General features: G+C 41.0%; 1 protein-coding gene across 4 annotated transcripts in view; it reads right to left on the reverse strand.

Annotated features, from left to right (window-relative positions):
- DLC1 (DLC1 Rho GTPase activating protein) overlaps positions 1-14,998 on the reverse strand; it is a 419,587-nt gene that overhangs the window by 182,147 nt on the left and 222,442 nt on the right. For 3 of the 4 annotated variants that reach the window (XM_068971952.1, XM_068971950.1, XM_068971949.1), the window contains exon 1: positions 2,844-2,982. The exons of the other annotated variant lie outside the window; for it this stretch is intronic. In XM_068971952.1, the coding sequence (XP_068828053.1) occupies positions 2,844-2,982 (139 nt within the window). Of the gene's footprint in view, positions 1-2,843; positions 2,983-14,998 lie in introns of those variants that run through there. 4 annotated transcript variants of the gene reach the window in all.

A 14,998-nucleotide genomic window follows, 5' to 3' on the forward strand; every position in this document is an offset into this window, starting at 1 on the left:
GTTGCAGAGAGGACGGGAGTCAGAGAAGCCCCGTGGGCTGTGGTTGTGCAGAACCAGCAATTACACATGAAGGGGGATGCAGTTAGAACAGTCTGTCCTGTCACTCCTCGCGACTTGCCGGTCTTTCACTAGCAGCAAGCACCAGCTCCGTCTTTCGTTTGTGTGAGGCTGTGGATCCTCAGAAATAACAGATGGAATTTGTTTTATACATAAGAGTTTAAGGCAGGGAGAGGTGAACGATGGTTTGCGTATATAACACCGTTTGGAGTAGAAGAACTAGGAGCTTCTAAGTTATGTAGTATGTGTGTGTGTGTGTTTGTGCATGTGTGTGCATGTGCGTATGCGTGTAAGAGAGAGAAAAACAGAGACCTACATTGATTGAGAAAGAAGATATCTAACAAGGAAACTTAAAACTCTGTCCCACGGCCAAACACTCCAGTCAGGTGAAACCTCTGAAAGAAACTGAAATCTCAGATTAGTGTTTGAGAAACTTGGTGAAAGTCATCAAGGTAAAGACCATCATGGAAATAACATTCCAGGTACTATTAACAGAAGTTATTTCCCTCTAGAGGCCTCCAAACACGTTTCACCTGTCACCTCATTAACTTCACAGCATAAGAGAAGTGGGCGGTTTGGATTTTCTACTGCCCTCCATTCTGCAAGAGAGGGCAAAGAGGTGTGATGTAGAATAAAGACTGGATTTGATGTTTAGAGAAGTGGCTTTTTGTGGATAATTAACAGCTAATATTTAGCCTTTGGCCAGTGGGAGGGGGTGCAGAGCAGACATTTGAGGGAAAGTGTAGAAGTGTCCTGAGGTCTGAATGTGCACCAAATAGGTCTCCACTTGACTGAGCTATGAGCCAAGCAGGAGAGAGGACACAGAAAGAGTCCAAGTCCCCAGCAATCACAGTTAGCTATGGTAGCCAAAGTCCTTTCTTGTTCAAGTATCATATCTGGCTATTCTGTGTAAATTACCAAAGAGGTTCATATTTGTTTTAGAGAACCCTGACAAGATAAAGAATTTCTTCCTTCAGTAGATCTAAAGCTAAAGTCCCATTTGCTATTAGAGCTGGGGAAATGTTTACTTTTTATCACACGTAAAAAGTAACTATTTTTCTCCACGAGGTCTTCATGAGGTGCTATATTTTGGACTCCATACAGACCATTAATATATAACAGACAAATGACAAAGGAGAGACAATAACTTTCTAGGGATAATATCCTTATTCTAAGAGACCAACAGCTGTCAAAAGCTCTTCATTTATGAAAATTCAAGAGGAGGTTTGGGAAGCAAGACTGTTTGAATCAACCTCTAGTTTCAAATTAGAGCACCAAGCTACAATAAAATATTTTTGTGTTATTTTTAATAAGGCATGATTTGTGAAATCTTTCCACTTGGGACAAAGGATTTGTCAAGAAAAGCAACAGTGAAGCAACCATTTTTTTTTAAAGAGTCAGTCAATAGAGTCATGAATTTTACACTCCCATATCTTATGTCTTAAACTTCTTTTGGCCAACTGGAAATTGTTATTACTCAAATCTACTTTAAAAAAAAAACTTACTATAAAGTTGGATTTCTTCAGGGTATCATTTTACTCTAAAGCCACAGTAAAATTATTAAATTTAAAATGTTTTACTCTTTTTCACTACCTTATGGTAGACTTGACATTGTTTACTCTTTCCCAGTTCTGAGCAGTATTATTTAGTTTAACAGAGAGAAAGATTTTCGTGGGCATTTGAGACAAATTTACAGCCTACAATGATAAGTAACTGGCAGGTTATCTTCCTAATCTGCTTTATCACAATCACAAACCTTAACTTTCACCTCTTCAAGTCATGTCAGTACAATTAGGTCAAAGTCAAAGGGCCTTTTATCAAGAACACATAGCACAGAAACCTGGATTGACACTTGGAGGCCACATCCAATATTTTTAACCATTGAGAACTTCATTCACTCTATGGAAAAACAATTGGATTAACCAAGAAGGTTAAGAAAACATAATCTTTGACCCATCCATGCAAATAGCAGAAGTATACAGACTTGGAGAGCAAACAAGAAGGAGCCATTAAACACTATTGGGGTGCCTTCCCTGGATGCAGAGAGGTTTTGTTTTTTATTGTGAGAAGCTATTTTTTAAATCAGTTTATGAATATTCTAAACACCACAATCAGGCAGAGGTTCCCTTTTCCTTAACACACCCTTTCAAACAGTCTGCCATTCTGTCTCTGTCACATGAACCCTAGAACGTTTGAACTGCACAGTGTATTTATGTTTTATTATATTTCAAACGCCTGCCTCCAGCATACCTGACACCCTCTTGGAACTCAGAGCAGCCCCATGCTGCCAGAGGAAATACCAGCAGGCTTTCACTGGGCTGCATAGATGACTCCCCTGCCACTCAGCCTCCCAGGCCCCTCTCTGCATAGGCCAGGCCACCTCACCAGACCAGCTCCACAGCCGACCCTCCCTGGCCCATCCGACCTCGGTGCTTTTGCCTGGTGTTGTTCATCACCACTGATTCCCTGACATTTGAAAGGTCCTTGCTTTTGTTTTCAAGGTTAAAAAAAAGAAAACAAAACAACCCACAAAACCTCTCATAAAACCTTATCTAGAAATAATCAGACCAGAAACCAGAGAGGCACTGGAGTTTCAAAAAAACAAAAAAAATCACTCCAGAAAAGCTAAACCTCAGAACAAGGGAGACTGAAATCCTTGCCATGACAGTGATGAACTTCACCCCGTTGATGAGCTCTTGCATGATCCGAGTTAATAATGCGCCTGTATATTTAATTGTTTTCCTTTTCAGACCTCTCGTCCTCGCCCGCCCCTCTTCGCCTCTCACCTGCCAGCCGCCTGTCTCGGGTGTTTTTCCAAATGACATCCAGGGCTCTGGCCGTGGAGTCTCGGATGTGATCACTGAAGGACCTCCGGAGAGGGGCTCTCGGGGGCCGCGCCATCACGTGGGCCTCGGGGTCGCCCATCCGCCGCGGCCGCAGCGGACTTCAGCGCAGCCCCGGCGCCGCAACCCTCCCGCGGGGCTCGCTCCTGCGGCGGTCCCTCCCCGGCGGCGGGCGGTCGCCGTGCGAGGCGGCCGGGGTGCGTGCGCGCCGGGCCCGGGGGCGAGCGAGCCGCGCGCGAGCCCCGCGCCCTCAGGAGCCGGGCATTGCGGCTGGGCTCGCGCCGCGGCCCGGGGAGCGCCGACTGCAGGCGGCCGCCTGGCCCCGCGCCAGACCCGCGCGGCTGCCACATCTGGAAAGGCTTACAAGTGAGCCAGCGACACCCGCGCGCAGCTCTCGGGCTGCCTTCGTGGCTGTCTAGATGATTTTGGCTTCCTGTGTGATCCAGTAACCTGACTTGGCAGAGCTCGGCTGTTGGTCTAGGCAATAACGTGTCCCCCTGCCCTGGCAGGATGGGTACCCTTGCGTGTTTTGAAGGAAAGGCCGGGCAGGAGGCAGAAAAGGGACGGAGGGAGAGGAGGGGTGGGCAGGTGGGGCTGTCTTCCATGTTCACGGCTAATTCTCACTCACATTTGTGTTTTATTAGCTCATGTGTGTTTCTACATTAGGCTGTTTATGAGACAGAAGGTCCAGCCTTTAGTTGTGGTTGTGGGAAGGAGCTAGGGCTGTAGCGAACATTCTTCAGATCAATCTAGATTCCCTCTAGGAAACAGACACCTGCGTTTTAAAGCGAAATATTAATCAGCTCCTCGTATTTCCCCTCTAACTATGCTTCTACTTATAGCCAGTGGTTTCATCAGATAATTCTAGGTTTTACCCTTAAATAAGGATCAGATGTCCTTTGATTTTGTGAATCTTTTGGCTCCCGCTAAGCAAACTTCATCATTGTAATTGCACATCAAAAACTCTGCCCAAAAGAATTTAAAAAATAAATAGTGCCAAGCACCATGAAATCAAAATATGGGCCAACTGCTTCTTTTACAAGATATGTTTTTGAGTTTCTAAAATGCCAAGTAAATCTATTTCTCTGCCAATGAATTTGGCTAATTTTCTGCCTTACAATGCATTAATAATCCTGTCTTTTTTCACTGTTCCCTAAATCAAATCTTACAACTTTCAGCCTTTGGCATGGAGGCTTAATACTGGCATCAGATAGTATCTAAGAGCTAATTTATAACTTTTCAAAATTACAAGATGCTGTAAAAGCACTTAGTAAATCGCAAGGCATGATGCAAATGCTAATTATTATTGTAATTATTTTTGTACATGAAATCATTTTCAACCCACGCTGATCCTGAATCTCCAAATTTCTGTAGTGTGCAGCCTTTTTCCCATCACCTTTGACAACTGAATTATACAAAGGGTGAGAATTAAATTAGTGTAGTTGTGCTCACGAGTTACAACTAATACTAGTACTACTCCTTATCAGTAACTCATGTGTCCTAAATTTACTGTTTCCAGGGTGCTCATGCCCTTGAGTCCCTCCAAACTGAGAACGTGCTCCTTGGTAGATACCACGCTGCTTTATCCCTGGGCTGGGCATAGATAAGGAGTCAGTACCAACTGCTGAGGCATGTAGACCTCTGTGCCTGTGGGAGACAACCCCAAGGGAATAGTCTCCATAAAAATCTCAAAAAATCGGACTGCCTAATACCTGGTTCCCTTTTAAAACGAAGCACCCAAAGTCTGTGTGTGTGTGTCCTTCAAAGAAGCCTGGGCACTTTGAACCAAGTTTACTCGTTTACTGGTCAGATGGAACAGAACAGGTCTACGTGGACACTTTTTGCAGAGGAGCAGCATGAAGCAACCATAGCATAAGCAGGGGCACACCCTGTGCTAGGGATGGGGAAGCTGAAGATAAATGGAACCCTGGCTCTGTCTTGGAGGAGGGAAAAAAATCACACTGACTCACAAATGATTTCAAAATAGTGTGATTAGTTCTATGATTGAAGCATGTGCCAAGGAGCACCGAGAAGGAAAAGGTAGCCTGGATTCCTCACTCCTGTTAGGCGTGGACTTCATCTAAACTTCTAGAACTATGACAGAGTCAGGGACATGCAGTAATTTCTAGCACAGATATCAACAACTGATAGTCTGAGTCATGCAAAGAGACCGACTACAAAGGCACAAAGCTCTTCTCTACCCAAACACAGAAAGGAAGGGGGAGCGAAAGAGAGGAAATAGCATTTACTGAGTACCTATGATGTATCACAGGCTCTCCTAGCACTGGCTGTAGACCCACTTATATAGACCACTACTGTGATGTCGACTACTATCAGTGTTACTTTGTCCTCTTTATTGATGAGGAAGCTGAAACACAGAAAGAAATGTTTTGAGAAAGGTCAGATAGTAACTGGCAGATCCAGGATTCACACCCAGTGCTGTCTGCGTCCAAAACTCATTAGCCTCCCAATCAATTTTAATGTTCAGAAACAAATAATAGTGATGATACTGATTCATTAAAACTACCTAGGCTCAGTTGATGCTAAGTTATGGATCAAAACTCCATAATCTTATCCAACTAAAACCACCACTGGACCCACTGTGTGGAGGAAGAAGCCAGAGTTTTAGATGTTTGAGGTGATGCCACCTATGGAACATCAAGGTCAATCAGTCAAGAGAACCAAGAGCTAGTCAACACATATTGTCAAATGATGGAGCACTCAGCTCAGATCTCCGAAGTGTTCCCAAATGACTCTCCTTCTTTGCAGCACTCTCTTTGCAGGACAATACTCCTAGTTTTGATACATTGCTTCTTAGAAAAATCTTCTTATGCTAAGTACAGGTTCCATTAGATAGAATGACCTAAACTATCTGAAAGATTTTTATGTTTTTTTAAAAGGAAAATACCAACATAAAGGTTGCTTTTTTCTTTTCTGGCCACACTGCATGGCATATGATATCTTAGTTTCCTCCCCAGGAATGGAACCTGTGCTCCCTACAGTGAAGTGAGGATTCCTAACCACTGGACTGCCAGGGAATTCCCATAATGTAACTTTTACTGAGAGATTACTGGAGAGGAGAGACACAGCTAAATGTTTTCAAGCAAGGTGGGCTTTAATTTCTGATTTTACCATAGCCCAAAGTAGGGCTGGCAACTTGGCCCCTCATTTCTAAAAACTCATTAAATCCAAATTTCATTGTGAGGTCATTTCAAGTTCTTATGGAGAAACTTGGCCACATACCATGGGTACGGTGCAAACAACATTCTAATACACAACCAACTTAAAATTATATTTTTATTTCTGTTTTCTATCTGCACTTACTGGCCATCAGAAATGTTCCACAACAAAAAAGTGCCTTTCAGAATTTATTGTTTATAGAATAACTCCTCAAGTTATATTTCTACAAATTTGAGATAATCCAAGTCTCCTGTAATTGTGAGAGGTGAATACAGTATGTGATAATTAGTGTTGGTCTCAGCTTAGCAGATGGGAGGAGTGGGAATACGAGAAGTCATTTGGTGTTTTTCAAGATCCTGCTGGGAATTGTAAGAGCAGTGAAAATAGCAGCACCATGCCCTGATTGCTTTTCAGCTCCTGCTTTTTATGATAAAGGACGAGTTTCAGCCATTGGTGGAGCTGCCCTCTGACCTGAGGAAGCTTTGCAAACTCGTCTAGATCCCTGGAGAGCAGCGACTCTAGTCAGTATACCAAGCTAGAGATTCTGGCTTACGTATGTCTCTAGTATTTTCCATCTAAGCAAATCATCCCACTCTGGCAATGTAGTACAGATTTTATCTAATTTATAAATGTCATCTTCTTATTGCAAATAAATCTTTTAATTTCATAGTGTTTCTAGGTCTGTGTGCTTTGATCTAACAGCAGGGACACCTTCTAGTCTGAGCCAGTGTAACATAAATCTGCTTTGGTCTTACGGTTACTCTCATTTGCTGATGCAACTTACTTAACCCTTTTAGGACTACTCAAAGTTGGCTCAGAAGGAAAAGAATCTTCCTGCCAGTGCACGAGACATGGGTTCGATTCCTGAGTTGGGAAGATCCCCATGAGAAGGGAATGGCTACCCACTCCAGTATTCTCTCCTGGAGAATTCCATGGAGAGACAGCCTGGCAGGCTATAGTCCATGGGGTCAAAAAGAGCTGGACACAACTGAATGATTAACACTTTCAAAGTTCTGGTAGATTCTTTCTAAACAATGTCAATGATGGGAAATGGAATGGCTATTAAGAGTCACTGGCATGGGACCTAGGTCTTTGGTACAGGAAGGAAATTATTAACCTGCATTTGGTTAAGCCCTGTGAGTGAGACAGCCCCTGCAATAGGACAGCAGGTTTAGGGAATGACAATGTCTGCCCTGGCAAGATAAGTCTATCTCCAGGGCTGTAACTTCACAAAGGAGTTCTCTTCCATTAGGTAGGTATCCAAAAGCCCATGTCAAGGAGAACTCATAGTCTGAAGCTTCTGTACCTCTGAAGAATGTGTAAATGGTTTCTGTTTACTCCAGTGAATAACATCTAGCATGTAGATCACGTGCTGCCAATGACTGCTTCGTTTTGCACTTTGTTTAATTGATATGATCATCTTTACTACATTTACTACATTTGTACATTTACTACTACATTTGGTGCAAATGGCAATTTTCTTTCTTAATTTGCCTTTACGTTTGGAACACTAAGGGGCTTCCCTAGTGGCTCAGAGGGTAAAGAATCTGCCTGCAATGCGAGAGACCCAAGTTCGATCCCTGGGTTGGGAAGATGCCCCGGAGAAGGGAATGGCAATCCGCTTCAGTATTCTTCCCTGGAGAATTCCATGGACCGAGGAGCCTGGAAGGCTATACAGTCCACAGGGTCGCAAAGAGTTGGACACAATTGAGCTATTAACACTTTGGAATGCTAAGGGTTACACTGAATTTGGTTGAGCATCTCTTTTGTGATAAACTCTAACGTTCTCAGAGGGCTCAAGTCAAGGTCGTGTACACTGTTAGGTATCTATGTATGCTTGATGGACCAGTAGACCATAATGACCATATTCTTGGTGATCTCTGGTCTGGCAGACAGGACTCTCCTCTGAAGGGGAAGAAAATCTTAGAATCGATATCTATGTATATAGTTCTTTAAATATTTCTACTTTTGTCAAATGTGCAAAGCACGTAAGTATAGTGATTTATTACCTAATTTACAAATAAATGTATATATTTGGGTTCTATGCTAAGAAAGTTTTACTGATGGGAGTTAATGATCAAAGAAGTTCAGAGACTTTCTCTGCAACTAATGATACATACCAAAATCACACTATCTTTCAGAGTAAAAACTTGTTTAGGGCATAGTGTTGAATAAATATAAAAGAGGAAAGGGTGTAATAGAACAGGAAACAAATATAACAAGAGAGAAAAACACTTCCTTTTTTTCTTGACTGATGCAACAATTTTTTATTTCCTTTTCAACTATGGATATCTCATGCTTTCTGAAACAAAGTTCACCTGGGCTGAGAGAAGTCAGGCCTGTGAAAAAGGAAACTGCTATGGAATGTTTGTGTTACCTCCAAATTCTGATGGTAAGGAGGCAGAGCTTTTAGAAGGTGATGGGGTTATGAGAGTGAAGCCCTTATGAATGGGATTAGTGCCCTTAAAAAAGAGACCCCAAAGAGCTCCTCTGCCATTTCTGCCATGTGAGGGTTCAGCAAGAAGACAGTGTCTATGAACCGGGAATTTAGCCCTCAGACACTGAATCAGCCAGCACCTTGATCTTAGACTTGCCAGCTCCAGACTATGAGAAATAAATTTCTGTTGTTTGTAAGCCACTCAGTCTATGGTATTCTGTCAAAGCAGCCAAAACAGATGAAGACAGAAACAGGCTTTATTTCAGCCCTGCGTCTGGACAGCCTTGTGACTTTGAAACAGCATTCTCACAACTGCTAAAGATGGGATTGACTAGATTGCTAATTCTGGCCCAGAGGGGAAGATGGAAATGGTGAATATCAGAATCATACAGGATGGGGCCTCTCCTTTTGAAGTGAAACAAAAAGGTAAAATAATTCTACTGGGCTAGATGGCCTCATTCCCTTTCTGAAAAATACCTCAACAGAATCTTAACTATTAATAAATTAATGGATCACTTTTAATCCTTTCCTCAAGCTATGTTCAAGTGGCTTTGAATATATTTCTTTGGAATTGTTTATTTATCTTATTTTACTCCTGTCTCAATTATTTCTTTCTCATTTTCTGTAGTTGACTCATTTTCTATACTGACATTTTTGGCAAAGAGATAATAAAAAATGATAGAGAATGGAAAGAGAAAGTAATGATGCTCCCATAATTTTTTAATATAATAATTTCAAATTTTATTTTATGTTATGATTTCAGAAAGTTAAAATATTTTAAATTTCTATAGAAAAACATACATGGATACCTCACCAATACTAATGCTAAAGAAAATAATGCATATATAATTTACATTTTCCTATAAATATAAATTTTCTTTCTTATAAAATAATAGGCTATCTAACGGTAAAATAAATTATAGGTACAGTAAAAACTTTAGTAGGAAGTGATCTCCTTTTTCTTAGTCTTAATTTTCTTTTAATTTTAAATTCTTCCTTTTATTCTTTTAGTTTCCTATCCTTTATTCTTCACAATGTAAAATTCCAGTATTTTATTAATTAAAGGAGTCTAACAATGACCAGAGAAGGCAATGGCAACACACTCCAGTACTCTTGCCTGGAAAATCCCAAGGACGATGGAGCCTAGTAGGCTGCAGTCTATGGAGTCGCTAAGAGTCAGGCACGACTGAGCGACTTCACTTTCATGCACTGGAGAAGGAAATGGCAACCCACTCCAGTATTCTTGCCTGGAGAATCCCAGGCATGGGGGAGCCTGGTGGGCTGCCATCTATGGGATTTCGCAGAGTCGGACACTTAGCAGCAGCAGCAGCATTATGACACAGAATTATAGTCATGTAATTTCTCTGCTTACTCAGGTTTAAAGTTTATTATGACTACTATGGATTGTTTTTAAGTTGTATTTATTTTAATTCATACCAGCTATTTTATGGATAATCTTATTGAGATCTGCATCAAAAAGAAATAACCTCTCACCGATTCTGAATTATAAGGTTTCCTTCTGAAAAACAAATAATATATTAAAACTGTTTATTTTACCTTTCTGTATGTCCACTGCCACAAGTCTCAGTAAGGAATGCCAGGTATGATTATCCTTTAGATTATAATAATTAACAATAACCTCAAATAACGTGCTACACTAATATAAATCATAAGTAATTCTGGATGATAGCTGAACAGTATACTCAAGCATATACACTCAGCAATAATTTCAAAGTCAGACCAAATAGGAATCTAAATATTTGTCTATGTTAATGTAACCTATTGATTACACCCTTCTAATAAATGTTTTATATTGTGATAAGACCTGCAACAGTGCCAATACTAAAAGGCTGGGATGTTTTTGTGAAAAAACTCTTTTACAGGTTGACTTAGCTTTTGTCCACGAAGGGATCCTGCTCTTTCTCTTCTCACTCTCTCTCTCTCACACACACATAAACACACACACAAATACAAAACAGTGTTTTTCAGAAAATGTAAAATAGATAATGCAGGACTGTAATCTCTAAAAGGTCAAAAAGCAAATAGATGAGCTATCCTATTGCCCCACCTTACTGCCTGGGAGAAGTTTCTGGGTCATGGAGCAGAAATAGGAAAGCCACACACAACCTGACAGTCTGGGAAAGAGATCAGAGTTTGTGGGACTGAAGCAGGGCAGAAGGCGTGGCATAGAGACTGAGCTTAGGAGGTCTGCAGAGGGGTCTCCCCAAACGCTTGACTGAATGCTCATTGGCACATGTATAAGAAGGAACTCTCCAAAGCCAGGGAAAGAGGTATTGGAGGTCAGTAGGCAGATAACTTCCTGGAGCTAACGAAGTGAAAGTGAAAGTTGCTCAGTCATGTCTGACACTGTGCACCTGTAGAGCCCGTGGAATTCTCCAGGCCAGAATACTGGAGCGGGTGGCGTTTCCCTTCTCCAGGCAATTTTCCCAACTCAAGGATCAAACCCACGTCTCCCACACTGCAGGCAAATTCTTTACCAGCTGAGCCACAAGGGAAGCCCCTTTCACTTTCACTGAAGCCTAGGATTGCTTCTGTTCCCACCAGTTGGCATGAGGAGTCCTCAGGTAATCTGGGGCACTGGATGAAATCCCCAAAAGAGTTATGTGTCAGTAGGGGGACTAAATTAGTGTCAGAAAAATGGCTGCTACTGACCTGCCAGCAGAAGAAAGGAAATAATAAAGATAAGACAGAAATCATGGAAATTGAAAATGGACAAATGATAGAGAAGATCAAATCTATTTCTTTGAAAATAATCAATAAAATTGATTAACATCTATTTGGGTTAACTAGAAATAAAAATTAAGTTTAACGAGGTCACAAGATTCAAGGTCAACATAAAATAATCAGTTGTATTTCCATATACTAGCAATTAACGACTGTAATTAAAATAAATGCCACTTATGATATGATTAAAAAATATAAACTACTTAGAGACAGATTTAACAAATATGTAGACAAAAACATATACATTAAACGCTAGAAGAAACTGCTAAGACAAACTAATGACTGAAATAAATAGCGACATATACCATGTTCATGGATTTGAAAACTCAAAATTGTTAGGGTTTTCCCCATAATAATCTCCCCTTAATAATACATAGATTCAACACGAAAACAATGAAAATTCCATGAGGCTTTTTAAAAAAACTTGACAAGTTGATTCTAAAAAGTATTTTTGAAAATACAAATGACTAAATGAACCTAAAAAGACTTTTAAAAAGACGAGCAATTTTTAGATGATTTACACTACCTGATTTCAAGATTGACTATAAATCTTCAGTAATCAATTCAAGGAAGGATGATACTGATTTTCAGGAAAGACATATAGGCCAATGGAACAAAATAAAAATTCCCAAAATAGGTCCATACTTACTACACATTCAGTTGATTTTTGATAAAGATGCCAAGGTAAGACATTGGGGTAGGATAATTATTTTCAAATGTTGCTGGGATAACTAGGTAACCATATGGGAAAAATGAATCTCCACACTTACCTCACACTTTAAGCATTAAGTCTAAATGGACCATGAACCAGAAACCTAAATGTAAAACTCTAAGACTCATAGGAGAAATTTTGTGACTTTAAGTTAAGTAAAGCTTTCCTAGGCCTTGATAAACATGAATCATAAAAAAAGAAAAGAGAGAGAACAAAATAGAACAAAAACCTCTGTTCTTTTAAAAGGACAATGAAGAAGAGAGAAATACAAGCTACTGGCTGGGAAGAAATATTTGTAAAGCATATATCATAAACAGCTTGCTTTTGGAATGTATGAAGAATCTTATGATTCAGTAACACAAAGGCAAATAACCAGGCTTTAACAATGGGGCAAAGAATCTTCATAAAAGAAGATATATGAATGACCAGTAAGTACAGTAAAAGATGATTGGCCTCACTAGGGAAATGAAAATTAAAAGCATATTGAAATACCATTACTTACTAAAAGTAAAAAGACGAACCATACCAAGAACTATATTGGAGAGGATGTGAGGCAACTGGAATTCTTATACATTGCTGGTGGGAATGTAGAATGAACAGACAACTATCCGGAGATGAGCACAGAAATAGTGGAAGCATTTAGAAATATCTAAATCAATCCTGAATATTCACTGGAAGGAATGATGCTGAGGCTGAAGCTCCAATACTATGATCACCTGATGCGAAGAGCTGACTCATTAGAAAAGACCAGGATGCTAGGAAAGACTGAAGGCAGGAGAAGCGGACGACAGAGAATGAGATGGTTGGATGGTATCACCAACTCAATGGACATGAGTTTGAGTAAGCTCTGGGAGATGGTGAAGGGCAAGGAAGCCTGGCGTGTTGCAGTCCATGGGGTTGCAAAGAGTCGGACACGACTGAGCGACTGAATAACAACAAAAAAGTAGTGTTGGGGGCTTCCCAGGTGTCTCAGTGGTAAAGAATCTGCCTGCCAAGCAGGGGATGTGGGTTCAATCGCTAGGTCAGGAAGATCCCATGGAGAAGCAAATGGCAGCCCACTCCAGTATTCTTGCCTGAGAAATCCCATAGACAGAGGAACCTGGTGGGCTACGTTCTATGGGGTCATAAAAGAGTCAGATACAAGTTAGCAACGGAACAGCATAGCATAGTATAATAGTTTGACAGAGTAATTCTATGTCTGTTGAATCTGATCATAACACACTTTGCCTTCTTTTTTTTTTCTGTTTTTGCCTTAATTTTATTTTTTCAGTGCTCTCTTTTTCATTTTAAAATGGTATATGTCCAGAAGAGATTTAAAAAAATTGGTCACCATAAATAGTTTGGGGAACCCTGCTCTAAATGTATGTATAATATACCTAGAGAAAATAACTGCTTGAGTATTTCAAGGGGTGGTAATTTAGCTTCCTTGTATCTACATGGAGAGGGGTTCCCTGGTGGCTCAATGGTAAAGAATCTGCATGCCAAGGCAGGAGGCATAAGAGACTGGGGTTTGATTCCTGGGTCAGGAAGACTCCCTGGAGAAGAAAATGGCAACCCACTTCAGTACTCTTGCCTGGGAAATCCCAAGGACAGAAGAGCCTAGTTGGCTACCGGTAACAGGGTGGCAAAAGAGTGGGACACAACTTAGCAATTAAACATTAGACAACAATAACAACAACAATCTACATGGAGAAAAAAGGTAAAACACTGTTTCATAAGTGTTTCAGTTCAGTTCAGTTCAGTCGCTCAGTCGTGTCCAACTCTTTGCGACCCCATCGACTGTAACCCACCAGGCTCCTCTGTCCATGGGACTTCCCAGGCAAGAATACTGGAGTGGGGTGCCACTTCCCTCTCCAGGGGATCTTCTCAACCCAGGAATCGAACCTGAATCTCTTGCATTGACAGGCAGATTCTTTACCGCTGAGCCCCCAGGGAAGCCCCTAAAATCTTGTGTAAAGACACTGTAAAGAAAGTTGAGCACTGAAGAACTGATGCTTTTGAGCTGTGGTGTTGGAGAAGACTCTTGAGAGTCCCTTGGACTGCAAAGAGATCCAACCAGTCAATCCTAAAGGAAATCAGTCCTGAATATTCACTGGAAGGACTGATGCTGAAGCTGAAGCTCCAATACTTTGGCCACCTGATGAGAAGAACTGACTAACTGGAAAAGACCCTGATGTTGGGAAAGATTGAAGGTGAGAGGAGAAGGGGACGACAGAGGATGAGATGGTTGGATGGCATTGCCGATGTGATGGACATGAATTTGAGTAGGCTCCTGGAGTTGGTGATGGACAGAGAAGCCTGGCATGCTGCAGTCCATGGGGTCTCAAAGAGTTGGACATGACTGAGTGACTGAACCGAACTGATTTTCTTTCGTTTCCTAGATTCATATGTTACCTCCTTTTTATCTTAAGACTATCACTCATTACTTATTATCATGAGCATGGTGAATTATAATAAAGTAGAACTAAAGTTTTAAAAGTGTATCACCAAAACAAAAACATAACCCAAAATCTTCTGACTTTTCTCTAAACTCATCACTGAATTCCTTGTGATGTATACATATTAAAAGTCCTTGATCAGTGTTGACTATAGCTGTAATCTAATGGATTTTTGGTATTGTAGTGCATCATTAAAAAAAAAAGTTTCTGCCTCCTTTTTCCAAACTACTTAATAAAGAGTTAAGAATGAGGATGTCTAGATTTCTGCAGCTGGGGTAATACCACTGATTAATTTGAAAAGATTTACTATTCTTAGTGAAAACTAAAATCACCCTCTGAGGCCTGCCAGAGTCTGGACTCATCCCATTTTTCCCTATCTTCTCTCCTTCCAAAGACAAACTCTGTGCTCCAGCTGGCCAGGCCACACCATTGCATCAGCGTGTCTTGCGCGTCCCCACGAAGCCTAACTTCGCCAACACCACTTTCCTTGCCTAGAAATGTGTCAGATGTTCCATTCCAGCTTTCACAGCTTTCTGTTTCCCCAGACTTTCTCTGGACTGTTCCAGCCCAGGTGTCCTCTCTCAGA

The sequence above is a fragment of the Capricornis sumatraensis genome, chromosome 4 (genome assembly GCF_032405125.1).
Source record: "Capricornis sumatraensis isolate serow.1 chromosome 4, serow.2, whole genome shotgun sequence".
Taxonomy (NCBI): Eukaryota; Metazoa; Chordata; class Mammalia; order Artiodactyla; family Bovidae; genus Capricornis; species Capricornis sumatraensis.